This window comes from Ctenocephalides felis, unplaced genomic scaffold (genome assembly GCF_003426905.1).
Source record: "Ctenocephalides felis isolate EL2017-DRISC unplaced genomic scaffold, ASM342690v1 CF-g0.4_SCAFFOLD_03571, whole genome shotgun sequence".
Taxonomy (NCBI): domain Eukaryota; kingdom Metazoa; phylum Arthropoda; class Insecta; order Siphonaptera; family Pulicidae; genus Ctenocephalides; species Ctenocephalides felis.
This window is the reverse complement of record NW_020539725.1, coordinates 61,792,633-61,812,586: the sequence shown is the minus strand read 5'-3', so window position 1 is coordinate 61,812,586 and position 19,954 is coordinate 61,792,633. Positions and strand designations below refer to the sequence as shown.

Genomic DNA, 19,954 nt, shown 5'->3' with positions numbered 1-19,954 from the left:
AAAAAAAGTTTTTTCTGAATGAAATTATGAAAAGAAAAACATTGAATGAAAGCTCTTAAAGTATCATTAACATTTTAAACGATTTTTTAAAAATAATAAAATATTTTTTACATTTTTGAGACTCCGAGAATGAACTTAAGAATTTTTGGAAGAATCTGTTAAATTTAAAATCTTACAAATTTAAAACCTTTTTAGGGTTTGATTAAAACTATTTCTTTTTTGCACTACCAATTTGCATTTTATTAGTCAATTAGAAAAAAAATTGCAAACTTAAAATGCCTTTAATAAATTTATATAAGTTTTAAAATTATAATTATTTTACATGATGAATTTTAAACCTAATAAATATTTTAGTTAATATAAATTTCCAGTACTTACTTTCTTGTTGTAAATTACTATTCGACTTGAAATCACTTTTATTCACATTTTAAATAAATACATTTTTTATGAAAATATAATCATAATACTGTTATTTCTTAAGTTAGAGTCCTTTTTGTTAAATTTCACTAATATTACACATTACATAAACTAAAATAAAAATTATTTTAGTCTAAGAAATTCTTACATTTTTCAAAATAAATTTTGCTTATATAAACTTTCAGTACTTATTTTTATTTTAAATTAATATTCTTGTTAAAATTATTAATTTATTAAATTTCACTAAATATACACAAAAATGAAAAACTTATAATAATGGTAAAATAAATATTTGCAAGTCCCAAATTTAAAAATTAAATTATACTATAAATTTCACACTATTTAAATTTAATTTTAATTTTAATTTCAACCAATTAATTTATTTTCTTGATATATAATCTCACACTATCTATTTTTATATTTACTTCATCCCTTACTAAGAATTTTCGTTAAAATCACTTGTGAAATTAATTTCACCAATATTACCCACTAATACGAAAATAATAATAATTATTTTAATATTTATAATAAATTTTTAGGAAATTTGTAAAATTGTATTAATAATTGAACACATGAGGTAAATTTTAAACAAAATAATTTCTTGAACACATAGTATATATTTTTTTATCAAAATTGCAGTTAAAATCACTTTTAATTGATGTTTTTTTATTATTACAAAATTTATACCAAAGTACTAAGTAAAATTTTAGGAGTAAAAAATCTGAAAAGCTACTTCAAGTTTTTGTTAAACAGTTATTTTTTTATTTTTATTAATAAAATCCATTAATCATACCTTTTATTATTAATACAATGATGATTTATGTTAAAATAGAATCACAATATTTTTTAAAAATTTTATTTTAATATTTTTTTAATAATACTAAACTCACTATTAATTAAATTTCCAATAGTCTTTTATTATTTGAACACATTGAAACTTTTGACTTTTAAAGTTTTTTAGGGGCGTTCAAAATTTTTTCAACTTCATATTTTGTGTTGTAATTTTTTTATATTTTTTTACATATATTATTACTCCATTAATATGTATTTTTTTAATTTTATTATTAATTTATCCTCTGATTGTTTCGACTAAACACTCCAAAGCAAAATGATACATTAGTACAAATTCGCGAAGGTACAATATGAATGATACCTGATATGAACTGAAGAACACATGTGTTTTATTTATTTATATCCCCGCCAACCGATGCAAAATATTAATTATTAACAATTGGCAATTGTTTTCTAAATGACAATTGTTTATAATAATCAGAAATATTATAAGAAGGATCGAGTTACTTTGAGACGAATAGAAGAATTTAAGAGGTCAAAATAATATTAATTTTTGTAACTGAGATACTTATTTATTACTTGTCTTAAATTGTGTGTTTTAAATCTGGAATGTAATATAAATAATAACAATTTTAACACCATTTCGTAAGATTTTTAATTTTTTTACACAGTATCTTTAAAAAAAATATTTTAATTCAGAATTCAGAGTTTAACACATTTCATATAATTTGATAAAGAAAATGAAAAAAATTTTGAAGGAGCTTGATTTAAACAAGTGGCTCAGTAAGCAATTTTAATATAATTTTGTTCCAAACGTTTTAAATTGTTATATACAGATTTATAGATAATTTTATCTTCTTTCTAACGATATATTTGAATATATACATGTGTGAACAATTTTTTTTTTTAAATTTATCAAAAACATAAAGAACGTAACCACAAAACTTGACATTTTGTTCTTAATGACTCAGTATTCAATTTTAAAATTCAATTAAATTTTTTAATCAAATTTTGTTCCAAACGTTTCAAATTGTGATACATAGATTTATAGATAATTTTATTCACTTTTCAATGATCTATAATAATATATACATGTTTGAACATTTTTTTAAAAATATTGAACAAAAACAAAAAAATGTAACCAAAAAAAATTTTAAGGAACTTTTCAGGACTTACAATTTGTGTTAGAATTTGAGGACATTATTTCTAGTTTATTTATCATGAAATTATATCAATATTTTTCAAAAATCTCTCTTTTGAAAATTTATAAAAATTTAATATTGAAAAACTTGCATTTTTTCTTAATTATATATATATATATATATATATATATACTCGTATATGCATATATAGGATATGAATATAAATAATTTATTATCCTTCAACAGGTAGAAAAGTCATAAAAATTTAAAAGCTCACACAAAAATCATTAGACTAAAAACCATTTTGAATTCTTTGTAAAAAATGCGACCGTATTATTTGCATAAAAACATTTTATCTAGAACAAAAAATGTCATAAAAAGAAATCATTATTTATTTGCTAAAATTCCAATTGGCCCACATAATGATGTCAAACGATTCAGAATGACTTGGACTTTCTTGCAAACTATCGCACAAATTAGATTTTTTAGCAAAAACATAATTTTCAACTTCGTGGAGTTTAATTTTTTTTTTTTGTAAATGAGTAATTATTTATGAGCAATAAATAAAAATTAAAAAAAAAGGATTAATCAATCAAATATTCATACAAATATATGATTCACAATATATGTATATTTCCAAATGTCTTGCATAAAATATGCATATTTTTTTTTAAATTCCAAAATCGTTTAAACAACAAACAAAATAGATTTCTGATCTAGATATTATAATTTTAATATTCATTAGTTTCTGTGCGTCAATTTAAAAAAAACCCGTAAAATTGTATAACACTACATTAAACATAAATAAATAAATAAGTAAATAATTGAGTTTGAATTAAAAATATATTTGCAATAAATTAGTATTGAAATTATTGCTCTATAGCTGTTGTTAATTTAAAACTAATTAAATTTTTTTTAATGATGTTTGACCACATTTCTATTTGACAACATAGACCAAAATTAAAATCACAGATTGAAATAATATTTTTTGTAACTTATTTTATTAATTTAATTTTTAAATTATTTTTCGTATTTTTATTTTTAATTTAATTTAATTGTTAATTTTTTGTAACAATATTATGTTAATTGAGTTTGATAACATTTACTGACACATAAACAATATTTTGATTTTTTAAAAAATACATTTTATCAGTTATGTAATTCAAAATTCTTTGAAGAAAGATAATAGGTAAATATTAGCGATGCAAATATTAATAATTTGCATTTAGTTGTTTTTTTTCGCGACACCAATTACTCTTATCTTATGTAACTATCGCATTTTTTTAAGTTTAAGGTTAGTCGGCGGATTTATCGTGAAAATTATATGAATGAATAAATATTATAGATAAAGTAAACTTAAAGCGCGATAGCGCCTCATCATAATCCAACGTTTAAATATGAAAAAAAAAGGAAAATGAAGAAATCGAATGTTTTTTTAACCAGGCAAATCGGTTAATCCGTACTCTCGAAATCGTCGACGAAAATTATATATTTATGCTAAAAAATTTTTAGCTACAAATCTTTAACCGATTTTAAAAAATTAAAAACCTGACCCATATATAACAGTTGAGAATCGTTCTTAATAGTTTTTAGTAGAGATCGGTCGAGCCGTTTTTTCGTAATTAGTTTTTTTTGAAATCTGACATCTTTCAGATACGTATTATATATTAATTATTTATCGAATATTGACAATATATAAACAAAAAATTTAAATATAATGAAGCGCAACAACAATTGTCTAGACACAGTTTTGAATTGCATAACGAAATTATTCTTTTTTCTCTAATTTGTGCCAGAAAATCTGATTTTCTGGAACGTTTCAGGACATTCTAAATCATTTCTATTGAAATCGGAATTGTCTTCGCATACACTACTAGTTCCACAATTCCATGGAATTCGTTTTTGCAAAAGAATCTAATCTAATGCTAAGTGCATTGCTCTTTACCTTGAACAAAACGTAAATCAGCAATATGAATTACTGAACAAACACTCAATTTACTATCAATCATACTGATAACAAAGAATATTATGATTGTTTCTTGGAACTAAAATAGTACTTGATAATAACTAGTTTGATTCATAAAAACAATTTGCAATAATAAATAAAATTTAAAATTAAAGCTCACTTTTTACTTACCTGTTACCTTACCCAGAAATGTCTAGTATAAGGGTTAAAAATTCATTATAAAACTCAAAGAACTAATACAAAATGTTCTTTTTAAAAAGAGTGTATAAATTAAGGGTTGTATTTATTTTCCAAAAATTCAACATGGAAAATGAATTATTTTTCGAGGGAAAAATTAATCTTCCATGAACTCAAAAGCAAAATGAATTACAATTTAACGAAAAACATTTACTGACTGAGAAAAAAGATTCGATTTAAATTGGAATTTGTGGTGAAAATTTAGGGTTATAACTTGTATGTGTTATTTTGAAGATTTTTTAAAATTTTCAAAGAAGAACCTAAACAAAAAAATGATTGTTTGAACCAAATTTGAAAATCAAGTTAATTTTTTTCGTAGGGTAAGTGACGTGAGAAAATGTGTGTGTGTGTGTTTGGATACAAATTTTTGTCGACGATTTCGAGAAGACGGATCATCCGATTTTAATAATTCAAAATACATTCGATTCCTATTGATGGGTAGACTTGCTGATTAATTTTTGGCAAAGGCAGGTCCAGCCGTTTCGGAGATACAGAGCAAAGAGTGCAGAAAATAGCAATCGAGTTTTTGAGAGAACGGAGCATCCGATTTGAATTATTCAAAAAACATTTTAATTAAAAACTGCTTAAATTTCTGGGAACGCAAGTTAAGCTCATCAAATTATTAAATATTTTATAAAGTTTTTAATACCAAGTATACATGTTAATTTTTATTTTTTTAGATTGCGTACCAAGATTTTGATTTAAACGTTAGACTACAACGAGGCACAATTTCCAAAAAACAGAACATTCAAAAAAAATCAAAATTGTTTAAATGAAATTTGAGAAGCAAGTAGTTTTCTTTATTTTCTTCAAAAAAATTCAAATGATTCCATCATTTTCAAAATTTTTAAAAATATTCAAAAAAAAAACGTTCAAAATTTGCAAAAAAATTCAGTTCTCAAAAATCTTCAAAGCCCTTGCCTTAAGAGGAACCACGCAATGTACTATTACAATTATGGCATCAAACGATTCAGAATAACTTGTAACGTCCCCAAGTAACATATTAGGTTTTCTGTCTTCTCCTTAGAAAAATTAATAACATGCTTATCTATAATAAAAAAATAGATAACAATTGAATAACAAATAACCGATATCGGACTTCCTCTTTAGTAATGCAAATTCAGCGATCGAAATCCATTGAGATTTAATCGATATATTTATTTGTTATGCATTATGATTTTTTGTGTTATGTATATATATATATATATATATATGTATATATATATATATATATATATATATATATGAATTTTTCTACCTGTTATACATACCTGAATCTTAAACGTACCTTGAAGGTTGACTTTCGCTAATTGGCTATCACAAAGGAGATCTGTTTTGCTCACATGAGTCATGGACCTATAAGTTGTTATAATTATAAATATAAATAAATATATACATATATATATATATATATATATATATATATACATATGTATATATATGTATATGTATGTATGTTTATATATATGTTTGTGTTTATAGCGTGTGCAGTCGTTCAGGTGTAACGGCCTTTTACGGGACACAAAAAAGTGATTTGTTATTTGAAAATCAATACAAAGTTTTATTATTCGGTTATTAAGAAGATATGGGTGTATAAGACTATCCGATCATTTGAAATACACACACGAAAGCAGCAGTTTATCACAATTACTAAAGAATGAGATTATGTCGCCAGCGAAATAGTAAAAAAAATATCACCAGTCAATGAATGTATGTTAATTTTAATTACATGAAGTTCTTCAAACACAATTATGCGCGCTCTTTTTTATACCCCTAAGTGGTAAGGGTTGTGAATTCTTGAGATTTTTCTACAAATCGTAGCTAAATATCATACACAGCCCTAAATTTTCATCTTCCTACGTCAAACCAATATTTTAGTTGCTGTGATTATTTTTTTACTAAAATTTATTTTTGATTTTTTTGAGGTTAAGAAAAGTTAAGAGAATTTTACTTCAAAAGACAATTTATTTCTATCCAACCTTAACAAACACCAGTTTTTTTAAAATCTTGAATTAATAAATAAAATAATAAATTTGCATTATTAACTTCTCGTAGGATAGTCCAAAAATCAAAATTGATTTCATTCATTTCTTCACGTTTTCAATATTCTGTTTATTATTTACATTTATATTTTTGTATTTAGGTTTAATTTTTTGTTTTTTATAAACCTCAACAATTTTGTATTATAAAACTTTAATAAAGTTTTGATTGACAAAAAAAAGAACATTTTGAATGAGATCCAAAAAAACTTGTCTTGATGAAACAAATGTATTTGAGAAAAAAAAGAATATTTCAAAATAACGAAAAAATTCAGATTTTCAAAATTTTAATTACGATACGGGAAGGTCCAGCAATTTGCCTTAAGGCACGGTGCCATATACCATTTTTTTTTTTAAATTTGGGATCAGTTTTTATTATTTTTGACTTTCCGTAGTAGTATTTTTCATAGATGAGTATTACATTATCATGTATGGAAACACATTTTCGTCCACGTTTTCGGGAGCATGGATCAACCGATTTAATTTATTCAAAATCCGAGATGTGTGTGATTAGTTTTTGGCAAATTGAAATTAAGTTTTTGAGGGAACGAAGCATCCGATTTGAATGATTCAGAAAAAAAATCACTCGAAATAAAAAATTAGTTACATTTTCGCAAATATAGCGGGCACAGAGATTCAAAAAAAGTTTTAAAAAATGCCATTTAGCAGGTGAAGAACAGATATTTTCGACAGTATAGATCAACCAACATGATTGGGTATCAAAAACTTGAAAAAAAATTACAAATAAAAAAAACAAAGTTTTCAAAAATTTTCAGATTTTTTTAAAAATTCATAATATTCAAAAAAAGGTATTTACGTAGTGTCAATTTTTTTAATATTCAAATATCTCAAACGTTTCCAAAAATTTTATCGAAAAAATTTAAAATTTTCAAGGCAATCTAATATTTTTCTGAGCTTTTAAAAATTTTAAATTGCGGTGCCAGAATTTTCAGCAATCGCTGGTATTTTTTTAAATTTGGAAATGAATATTACATACAACTCTAAATTTTCATTTTCACTCCAATTTTATTCATATGTAAAGATTATAAAATTTGTAATAATAAAGTGTTCGCATTTCTAGGTCAACTTACACGAATTATTGAGAATTAATAAGATTTTGTTGAACAAGGTCTAAGAATTCGATTTTGCAATTTTTTACGATCGGATGTAGATTAGCACTTCCGCAATATTATACATTATTTGAAAAAAAGATAAAAAAGTTATCTTTTTGGTAAATATATACATATATATATATATATATATATATATATATATATATATTTGATTTTTTTAATTTTATCTCAAAACTTATATCAAAATGTTCAAGTGCCGTTAAAAGTAAAAATTATCTAGCCAGCCTTAAAAACTAAAATTTTATAAAATAAAAGTGTTAAAAATTTAACACCTAATGAATAAAACACAAATTAACAAATTACATTTTGAGTATTTTTATTTGAAACCTTATTACATTTTTTTTATTAATAATATAAGATTAATACATAATAATTCCTATGCGGTACTTGGAAGTTTAAAGAATTTTTAATAAAAATATTTACTGGAATAAATTTATATTATTATTATTATTATTATTAATAATACGATGTAAATGCAAACTTATAATATTATAAAATTATTATTATTATATTATAAAATTCCTTATCCTATTTGTCACTTATTACAATCTCCTGCATTCGAATTATTTATCACGATTACAAAAAAATTAACAAAAAAATCAATATTTTTATAATATTATATATAAGAAATATTATATTTTGGCAACAATTGACTTTCTTAAATATAAATATTATATTATATTATTTGATTACTTATTAATTCTTCTGAAAATACCTTACAATGAAACAATCAATCGACTAAAAATAATTTAAACCTATTCGAAGCGTATATTCAGATCTTACATTATATCAATATCACAAAAAATACAAAAAAATGCAGTAAAACCCCGTTAAGACGATTTTTAAATACTTAATACGATTTTTCGCATAACACGTCACTTTGAAACAAACTCACACACAACCGCCTACGAACAGATTCTGTTTGTGGATTCATTTTTCGAAGGGGGAGTGATGTGGCAGTACTAGGTAGCGAGAAAACATTTAAAATTTAAAGTTTTCCACTCAAATTCGACTGTACCAATTCAGTTAAGACGATTAATACAATTTCTCGCTTAATACGTCAATTTAAAACAAACTCACACACACTCGCCTACAAACAGATTCTGTTTGTGAATTCATTTTTCGAAGGGGGGAGTGATGTGGCAGTAGGGAGGAAACATTTATATTTTTTTAATTAATAAATGCAAGGTGAATTCAAAGTTTTCATTTATGGTTGACGTATGAGTTGCCGCAAAATTTTCTTCCGTTGAAAATCAGTTTTTTGTGACTTCACACTCGAAGGGGGAAGTGATGATTTTTTAAATTAATAAATTCTAGGTTAAATTCAGAGTTTTCAATTCTGTTTGACCAATGAGTTGCCAAACGCAACAGCAAAATTTCCTTTCGTTGAAAATCAGTTTTTTGTGACTTCACATTCGAAGGGGGGAGTGATGTGGCGGTACTAGGTACCGAGAAAACATTACTAACTCTTAATTTTTTGCATATAAAATTTTCTATGATAGATGGTAAAGAATAGAGACTATATCACAAAAATTACAAAAAAGTGCAAAAAACCAAGTTGTTTGTGAATTTATCCTCCGAAGGGGGAGGTGATGTGGCAGTACTAGATAGCAGAAAAACATTACTAACGCCTAATTTTTTATATATAAAGTTTTCTATGGTAGAAACTTGATATGATGGTGAATAATAGAGACAGTATGACAAAAAATACTAAATAAATAATAGGGGGGAGTGATGTGGCAGTACTAAATAGAGGAAGAACATACTAACGCTTAATTTTTTTTATATATAAAGTTTTCTACGGTAGAAACTTGTTATGATGGTAAATAATAGAGACAATATTAGAAAAAAAGTGCAAAAAACACAGTTGTTTGTGAATTTATTCTTCGAAGGGGGGAGTGATGTGGTAGTACTAGGCAGCGAGAAAACATTTTAAACGGTTTATTTTCTAAATCGATGCTAGATAAATTGAAAATTTTCCAAGAAAGATCAAAAACAGAAAATAAGTCTTTAGTAACTTCATATTTGAAGGGGGGAGTGATGTGGCGGTACTAGGTAGCGGAAAATTCCTTAAAAAATCGTCTTGACAAGGTTTTACTGGTTTTACCGGTTTTACTGCTTTTTGCTTTTCTCCATCCGCCTATTTTCCCAAATCTTAATCTTATGCGAAACATTACAAGCAGCATACAAAAACCCAAAAAGAGTCAAATTAACAGACCAATCAGCATACAAAAACTTTTCCAAAAAAATCGTACCTATATCCAACCCGGCAAAAAAATAAAAATTCGAAATCGCCGACATCGCCAGTAAGGGACAAGTGATCGCCGAGTTGAATCTAAGTTGCCAATAGTGCGACAAATATTTTTTTGTCAAATTTTGGTAAAAATCTGAAGCTTCGATTGCGTCACAAATCGTCTCTATGGTTACTGCGAGGTAGTTCAAGAAAGACCATATCATTATGTAAGGTTTTGTTCCGTGCCAGATGTAGATATAAAAAAAACAAAATGACGAAGACATTATTTTATTGAATAAATTGTTTGTCAGTAACTCCGAGTAACAAGATCTCATGGGAAGGTACACGTATCTGAAAAAAAAAGAGTGCGCGTAAGATTCACTTGAAGTAAAACTTATTTGCTACTGTACAAGATGGCATCTAAGTAAAAATAAATGCATCATATAACAATTTTAAATAATGTTTATTAGTAATATGGTAACACTAATGCACAGATTCTTGAAGTAAAACTTCTTTGGGCGCCACGTACAAATGCGTTACGTCATTCGCTTTCGATGAAATCATTTCTATACGGGCCGATTGTGATAAGTCGTCGTGTATGTGAATAGAGATCTGTCGTTGCATGCGTGGAGGAATTTGCCATAGATAAATAAACATTTTAAAGTACCATCATAGTACAAAAAGAATACTTTTAGCATTAAAAATATGTATAATATTTCAAAACAATAATGTAATTAAAGTCATACTTCAAATACGACATGATCGGTTTGTCATTGTAATTAGCATTTAGAACGGAACCTTCGTTAGAGAAATGAAGTAATTGCTTAAAAAATATTGTTTTTGCAACTTCACTCATCATGTAATAATTGTGTTTGAATAACTTCATGTAATTAAAATTAAAATACATTCATTGACTGCTTGAATTTTTTTTGACTATTTCGCTGGCGATACAAATTCATTCTTTGAACAGCTGCAATATCTGTCTTGCCTAAAAAATATGTTCCATTTTAATAACTTCAAAGATTTATAGAAACTACAAGTCCATTTTTGATTTTATTTTTAGTTTTGCTCGTCAGTAGAGTCCCTTTTCAATGTTATTTTTAGATTGCTCGTCAGTAGAGTCCCTTTTTCTTTCATTTTCAATTTTGCTTGTCAGTAGAGTCCATTTTCAATGTTATTTTTAGATTACTCGTCAGTAGTGTCCATTTTTCTTTAATTTTTAATTTAATCATCAGTAGAGTTTCTTTGAATTTTATTTTTATTTTGCTCGTCAGAGTCCCCCCACCGTTTTGATTTTTAGTTTGGTCGTCAGTAGAGTCCCTTTTCCTTTAATTTTTAGTTTTCGCGTCAGTAGAGTCTCATTTTCTTCCATTTTTAATTCAATTATCAGTATAGTTTATTTTTCTTTTATTTTTAGTTTTGCTCGTCAGTAAAGCCCCTTTGAGTATACTCGTCAGTATAGTCCCTTTTACCTTTAATTTTAATTTAATCATCAGTAGAGTCTCTATGAATTTTATTTTTATTTTGCTCGTTAGTAGAGTCCCCTCCGTTTTTCATTTTTAATTTGGTCGTCAGTAGAGTCCCTTTTTGTTTAATTTGTTTAATTTGTTCTATTATTTTCAAGAAACAGGGGCAAAATATTCTTCTCATTCAGGCATTTTTCATTAAATCAAGATTTGTACTACGATGTAATCTCAAAACTCATGACATTTCAATTTCCTTCTTGTATCCTTACACATACAACGTTGATGCCGGTACGCATACAACGACAGATCTCTATTCACATACACGACGACTAATCACAATCGACTCGTATTGAAATGATTTCATCGAGAGCGAATGACGAATCATTGGCGCTCGACTCCTATCTTATTCTTTTGCCATTCCATCCATATGTCATGCTATTTACGTCAACACAATTTTCTTTTAATTTTTTTGTACTAAGCGAGCTTAAAGAAGTTTTACTTCAAAAATTTCAGATTGTATTTTATATCATGTTGGATATCATTTGAAAGGTCTTTTAGAATAGAATCCGAATACTGAAATAAACTACGTGGTTTGTATAAAAAATATACGCTTGAATTTGTAGGAGAGGAGTCTAAGGAAGTTTTACTTCAAAAATTTTAGATAGTATCTTTTATAGCATGTGGGGTATCGTTTGAAAGGTCTTTCTGAATGGAATCCGAATACTGAAATAAACCACGTGGTTTGTCTAAAAAATATACGCTTTTTACGAATCTGCAGGAGAGGAGTCTAAGGAAGTTTTACTTCAAAATTTTTGATAGTATCTTTTAGGGCATATTGTATATCGTTTAAAAGGTCTCGTCGAGTAGCAGAGGATTTTTGCAAAAAAATAATTATATTGTAATAAAATGTTATATCTCATTGCTTAAAATATTAACGGAATTACACCCTAGTCGCGCCTAAAGAAGTTTTAGATCAATAATCCATATAAAATCATACCAAAAACTTCTCATGTATCTTTTTATTACCTGAATAAAAAGCTGTGCAGTCCAGGATCAAAATATCTCCACATGTCAGAGTATCGATGTATTCTTGCAATGCATTTGGGGGTTGGTGGTGCATTTACACCATAGGCTCTTGTTAAAGCACCAGATATGCCATATATGACAACATATTTCAACAAAAAAAATTGCCCTAGAAGATATCCATAGCCGTACATTTCCCATGGTGATAGATTTTGAACCCACTGGAGGAAGTAGAAATAAAATTGAATGGGAGGGTTAAAAATATAAATGACACATTTGTTATAGTTTTTGCAGGCAAGATTTTTTTATTAATATAGATTTTTTAAATTAAATGTTTAAATTAAATTAAAGGGATTTGGATAGCAACAAAAATATTATTTGGAAAGATGTAGGTACAACACAAAAGTGCATCTTCAATTCTTATTTGTTTCAAAATTTTGATATACAAGTGTATATAGTGTTTATAAGTAGAAATAAAATTGATTGGGTGGGTTGAAAATATAAATGACATATTTATTATAGTTATTTTTCTAGCAGGCAAGATTTTTTTTGATTATTACACGTTTTTAAATTAAATGATTAAATTAAATTAAAGGGATTTAGATAGCAAAAAAATTATTTGAGAAAAGATGTATGTAACATAAAATTAGCCAGAAAGTTCTAGGCACAACACAATGCTTATTTGTTAAAAAATTTTATATACAAGTGTATATAACAAGTTTTGCTAAATTTTAGTAAATTTTATCTAGATTTTACTGATATAAAGAAATTATGATGTGCCAAAGAAAAATTAAAAATTATTTGAAGTAAACTGAAAAAATGTCCTTGCAAATTATATAAGTACTAAAGTCTGCATTTCAACTACGATTTATTCAAAATTTACACACAATACAGTAGAAATATATTAGTGCCTCTTTAATTCTCATTTATCTAAAATTTTGATATATAAGTGTATATAACAAGTTTTACTAAATTTTAGTAAATTTTATCTAGATTTTACTGACGTTAATAAATGATAATGTGTCAAAGTAAACTTAAAAATTTTTTGGAAAAAGCTTAAAAAATGTTCTACGCCTTAAGACGGGTATTTATACCTGCCCCGCTAGTAAGTCCACATTTTGACTACGAATTGTACGAAATTTTAATAAGTGAATATATATAACAAGTTTTACTAGATTTTAGTAAATTTTATCTAGTTTTTTGTAATGTTAACAAATTATAATGTCCCAAAAGAAAATTAAAAGTTATTTGAAGAAAATTTAAAAAAAATGTCCTAGCAAATCATTTAAATACTTCGTAATTCGTATTTCAACTACGATTTATTCAAAATTTCAATATGCAAGTGTATATAACAACTTTTGCTAAATTTTAGTAAATTTTATCTAAATTTTACTGATGTAATTGAATTATAATTTCCCAAAAGAAAATTAAAAGTTATTTGAACAAACGTGAAAAAAATGCTCTAAATCCATATACGTATTGAAAATTATGAATGTACTAAATTATTGGAAGTCAAAAAACTAAGTGCAGAAAAATGATGCAAATGATAATACCCTAAGAATGAATTAGATAAAATGATGGCTGAATGAAAATATTTTTGACATGAAATAATATCTTTAAAAAAATTCATGCTTTTCTAATATTTCAATTTCATTACCTAAGCCTGACGTTTTTCTGGAAAGCTCACCAAAAATATTATAAAACATGTCATAATCGAAAAAATTAAGCAGTAAAGAGAAATTAAACCTCCCTTTCTCTTTGTATAGAAAAATCCACCAAATATACCATAACTAAGGCCTTGGATAACCTGAATTATATATACAAATATAATATATATATATATATATATATATATATATATATATATATATATATAAATATATATAAGGGTGGTGCTTAATATGGATTTTGTCAAATTTCTTTGCCCCCAAGAGCTCAAGTGTCTCTAAATTTATAAAAAAAAAATTGTCTAAAGGTTTTAGCTTTTTATATTAACATTTAGTTAGTTCGCAATTTAATTAAAAGTTTCGTATATTTATTATTAAGTAAATATTTGCGCCATTTGTGATAGCAGACTTGTAATTAAATTAAATAGTCCCAGAGGAAAATTAAAAGTTATTTGAAAAAAAAAATGTTCTGGCAAATCATCGAAATACTAAAGTTCGCATTTTGACTACGAATTGTGCAAAATTTCAATATACAAGTGTATATAACAAGTTTTACTATATTTTAGTTAATTTTATCTAGATTTTACTGATGTAAATAAATTATAATGTGCCAAAAGAAAATTAAAAGTTATTTGAAGAAAAGTAAAAAAAAATGTTCTACAGGCAGCATTCCTTACGACGGGTATTTATACCCGCCCCGCTAGTAAGTCCGCATTTTGACTACGTTTTATTCAAAATTTCAATATGCAAGTGTATATAATAAGTTATGCTAGATTTTAGTAAATTTTATCTAGTTTTACTGATATATGCAAATTATAATATCCCAAGAGAAAATTAAAAGTTATTTGAAAAAAATAAATAAAAAGAAATGTCCTGCAAATCATCTAAATACTAAAATTCATATTTCAACTACGATTTATTCAAAATTTCAATATCCAAGTGTATATAACTAGTTATGCCAGATTTTAGTAAATTTTATCATGTTTTTACTGATGTAATTAAATTATAATGTACCAAAAGGAAAATTAAAAGTTATTTGAAAAAAAAAATACAAAGTAATGTCCTGGCAAATCATCGAAATACTAAAGTTCGAATTTCAACCACGATTTGTGCAAAATTTCAATATGCAAGTGTATATAACAAGTTTTACTAGATTTTAGTCCATTTTATCTAGTTTTGACTGATGCAAACAAATTATAATGTGCCAAAAGAAAATTAAAAGTTATTTGAAGAAAACTGTGGTAGCAGACTTGTAATTTATATAGCAAATTTATTACTGATTTGATTTGAGTGTCAAAATCACAAATTGCAAAAATATTTTAATGCAAAATTTATGATGAATAAATATTTTGTTAAACAGCCCAGTTTAAGTTTAAGTTTAAAAGGTTCAGTGTTTTATATAATATAAATATTTTTAAGTGTAATAATATTTGGCGCAAGTTCAAATGACTACTTGCATAAGCTAATAATAATTATACTGATTAATTGAATTTCGGACTATCTAAATGTTAATATTAGAACTAAAACTTTCAGGGATTTTTTTTGCAAAGAAATGATAGACAGAGCAAGCTCAAGTAAGTACTTGCATAAGGTAATAATAAGGTAATTAAGACTTGAAACTTGCAGGGTATTTTTTGTTTATCATTCGAATATGTCCATATTAAGGGCCACCCTAAATCAATAATTATATTTCCTTACCCAAGGATAACGTTCCATAGCATTCGTATACAAAAAGTGCAGTACCACTTCAGTGAACAAAAGCCAAAAACCATATCTTCCAATCTGACAAAACAGTTTCACATATTTCTTCCGAATTTCTCCATCATCAACCAAAAATCCACGTTCAAAAGTATCGTACAAAATAATCGGTCCAGTCGTCAGTGTCGGCAAAAAAGAACAATAAGCCAGATACTTTTCCATCGCATACTTCCTTTCATGGATATACAAAAACTTGTTAAAATCAGCTCTATTTTTCTGTCTCAAAACAACATTTTGATAAAATTCTATCGAATCTAATCCATAACTTGTTCCTCGAAGGTTTGTCCAGGCAACTGTGATGCACCAGAGGATATAACCCGAGTCTGATATTTGCAAGGAATCTTGCATGATTTTATTTATTTCTCCAACGTTTAATGACAAAATTATGACGAAGTTTAGTAACCATATTAGGAATTTCTTTTTTCCAACACGTGATGCTAAGTAGAATGCTAAATATTGGATGTAGAGGTAAACCGTGGGCGCTGGACCGAAGAATTGGAATGAGAAAAAGGCTGAAGATATTATGTGGAAATATTTGGTAGCCTGAAAGGATAAAATAATAATTATTTAAGTATGGGATCGTTCAAGTATTACGTAAGCAGATTTATTACAATTATTTACCCCCCCCTCCCCCTCCCCCTTGTCGGCAAAAGTAAGTAAATTTCTTACCGAAAATAAGCAAAATAAGCAAATCAGCCGCCCTATAGTGCTTACGTAATATAATAGGTTGTCAAATATCTCCCTTCCGCCTTTTTGTATTAAACCAAGAGCAAAAAAGCGGAAGGGAGATATTTGGCAACCTCCCTTCCGCCTTTTTGTATTAAACCAAGAGCAAAAAAGCGGAAGGGAGATATTTGACAAACTAATATCTATTTTTTATATATATGCAAGCTGGCCATAAAAAAATATTTCTAGTATAAAATGTTTAGTACGAAAATAACTAATTGATTGCAAATGTGGTGCATGAGTAAAAGAAGCTGCTAACAAAAAATATATGAATAGTTTACCCACTTCAAAGCATGCAAGATATAAATGTCCCTTAATAATAATCTTTGCAAGAGCCAACTTGGTTTGAAACTGATTTTATTTAAATTGAATTGGCACATTTTACGTTTCAAGATTCAAATTTCAATATCTAAGTTTTACTAGATTTTAGTAAATTTTATCTAGATTTTACTGATGTAATTAAATTATAATGTCCCAAAGGAAAAATAAAAGTTATTCGAAAAAAAAGTATAAAAATGTCTTAGCAAATCATTGAAATACTGAAATTTGTATTTCAACCACGATTTATTCAAAATTTCAATATGCAAGTGTATATAACAAGTTTTACTAAATTTTAGTAAATTTTATCTAGATTTTACTGATGTAACTAAATTATAATGTCCCAAAGAAAAATGAAAAGTTATTTGAAAAAAGTAAAAAAATAACCTATATGCAAACTAATTATCATTTATGTACTGTTTATATAAAAGAACTGAATTATATAATTTCATCTGCCAAACATATAATGTATCTTATATTATTTTAATTTCTGGCACATATCAGCTGCTTTTCGTCAATAATAATGTAAAAAGTACGTTTTTCTTGTATATTATATTCTACGAGTAATAATATTTAGGCTCATAATTTCACCTAAACTCAAATTTCAAGTGAATTGACATTTCTAGCAGACCACAGTTCAAATGTTGTCAAGTCAAACAATAATAAATTTGTAATTTTGGCCATTTATTTCTACAACACTACTATAGTTTTTATCGTTCATTAAATCTTAAAAATTTTCTTTGACAAACTCTAAAAAAAATGATCAACATCCGAATAACCGTTTAGGAGAAGTATCAAATTATACACTCGTACAGAAGAAATTTATATATAAGATATATAAATAGATTTACCTTATTATCGATTAATGATATAATATCTCCAATAAAAACAATGGCTAATGTTGAAAGTGTTATTCGTGGGAACATTGTTAAATAGGTGCTCCATTCTGAATCGGTGTTGTCTTTCGGACGACTGAGTAAAGCCCAGCCTTCTGATAGGTCATCGATGAAACTTTTTGCAAAATCTGAAATCGAAATTGAAAATATATAATATATATATATATATATATATATATATATATATATATATATAGTAAATAGTTTCTTGGATTTTACATAACCTGCAAACATTACAGTAAACGAATTAACTTTTTATTGGAACCTGTTGTGTAAAATGATTCACTCGACAATTGAGAAACTGCCAATTGATTATATATACATATATAATCAATTATATATATATATATATATATATATATATATATATATATAAACTTCCTGTTTAAAATAAATGATATCAACTTGGTGATGACAAAGGAAAAACTGTACTCCACTCTTCGAATGTGAAATTATGCTGAAGAATGAATTTTATTTTATAATCTAGTAATAATAAGCTACTCTATTTTATAGTAAATAGCATGTACTTGTTATAAAATATTAAGTACTAATAAAGAAAAGAATTGTTTCTGTTATAATTCCTACTATATTTCCTCACCTTGACTTTTCAAATAAATTCTAAAAATAGAATATATAACTCCACCGACCCATATAAAGCTATAAATTGCTATTTCAATATAATGAAGACCTTTGTCTTTGAACGGCATCATGAAACAATTAATATTATTATTGTAATTATAAAAAATAGATTTATTTTTCTATTGTATTCTATTCATTATGGAATACATTTAATTTCACACTGATAACAATTGATTATTATTAGTAATCTAATTATTATGATTCACAGATAATTTTATCATTTTGTTTGTAAATAAAGATTGAAGGTTATGTTACAAACTAAATGTCATGACACTCAACTGTCATTTCACATGTTGTGCCTGTGGCGACATCAGTTAGAGAATGGGTGAAGTGTTGGGCGTTAACGGTTTTTCAAATTTGAAATTGATAAAAAAATAATTTTATTATTTTATTGGTGTACAGGGTGTCCCAGAACACAACGTCAAGTCGAAGTAGAATGATGGTATTGATTTAACTGTCCTAAAAATTTTGTTGTGAACTAGTGGTGCTTTAAGGCAAATTGCTGGAACTTCCCGAACATAATGGACGTTAACGGTTTTCTAAATCGAAATTAACGAAAGAATAGTTTTATTATTTTGTTGGTGTACAGGGTGTCCCAGAACTCAACGTCAAGCCGAAATAGGGTGATAGTGTTGATTTACATGTCCTGAAAATTTTGTTGTGAACTAGTGGTGCCTTAAGGCAAATTGCTAGAACTTTCCGAACTAAATAAACGTTAACGGATTTTTAAATTGAGATTAATAGAAGTTTTTTTATTTCATTGGTTCACAGGGTGTCCCAGAACTCAACGTCAAACCGAAATAGAATGAAAGTGTTGATCTACATGTCCTGAAAATTTTGTTGTGAACTAGAGACGCCCTAAGGGAAATTGCTGGATCTTCCCGAACGTAATGGACGTCAACGATTTTTTAAATTTGAAATTGATAAAAAAATTGTTTTAATATTTTATTGGTGTACAGTGTGTCCCAGAACTCAACGTCAAACCGAAATAGGGTAATAGTGTTGATTTAACTGTCTTGAAAATTTTGTGGAAAATCAGTGGTGTCTTAAGCCAAATTGCTGGAACTTCCCGAACATAATAGACGTTAACGTTTTTTTTTAATTGAAATTGATAAAAGGATTGTTTTCTTGAATTATTTGTGTACAGGGTGTCCCAGAACTCAACGTCAAGCGAAAATAGAATGAAAGTATTGATTTAACTGTCCGTTGTTGAAAATTAGTGGTGCCTTAACTAGTGGTGTATGGCACTTAAGGTCTTAAAGAAAATTGCTGGAACTTCTGGAACATAATGAAATATTCGAAGAGTAAAATTAAGTGAAACTAGTGGTGTAACTTAATGCAAATTGCTGGAACTTCCTGTATTGAAAACTAAATTTAAAAAAAAAACTTTGCAAACCTTTGAAAATATTAGATATTTGAGAAATATTGAATTTTTTTAAAAAATGTTGTATCCGCACACACACACACACATCTATTTTTTCTAAGGCATGCCAATATCAATT

At 26.4% G+C, this 19,954-nt stretch overlaps 1 protein-coding gene across 1 annotated transcript; it reads right to left on the bottom strand.

Moving 5' to 3' along the window:
- Positions 1-9,838: 9,838 nt before the first annotated feature.
- On the bottom strand, positions 9,839-16,353 carry LOC113386438 (protein-cysteine N-palmitoyltransferase Rasp). Its single transcript, XM_026624219.1, has 3 exons — positions 15,814-16,353; positions 12,452-12,669; positions 9,839-10,310 (listed from the first exon to the last, which is right to left on the bottom strand). Exons 1-3 carry the CDS (start codon positions 16,219-16,221, stop codon positions 9,839-9,841), a joined length of 1,098 nt encoding a protein of 365 aa, XP_026480004.1. The 5' UTR covers positions 16,222-16,353.
- Between the last annotated feature and the right edge of the window lie 3,601 nt (positions 16,354-19,954).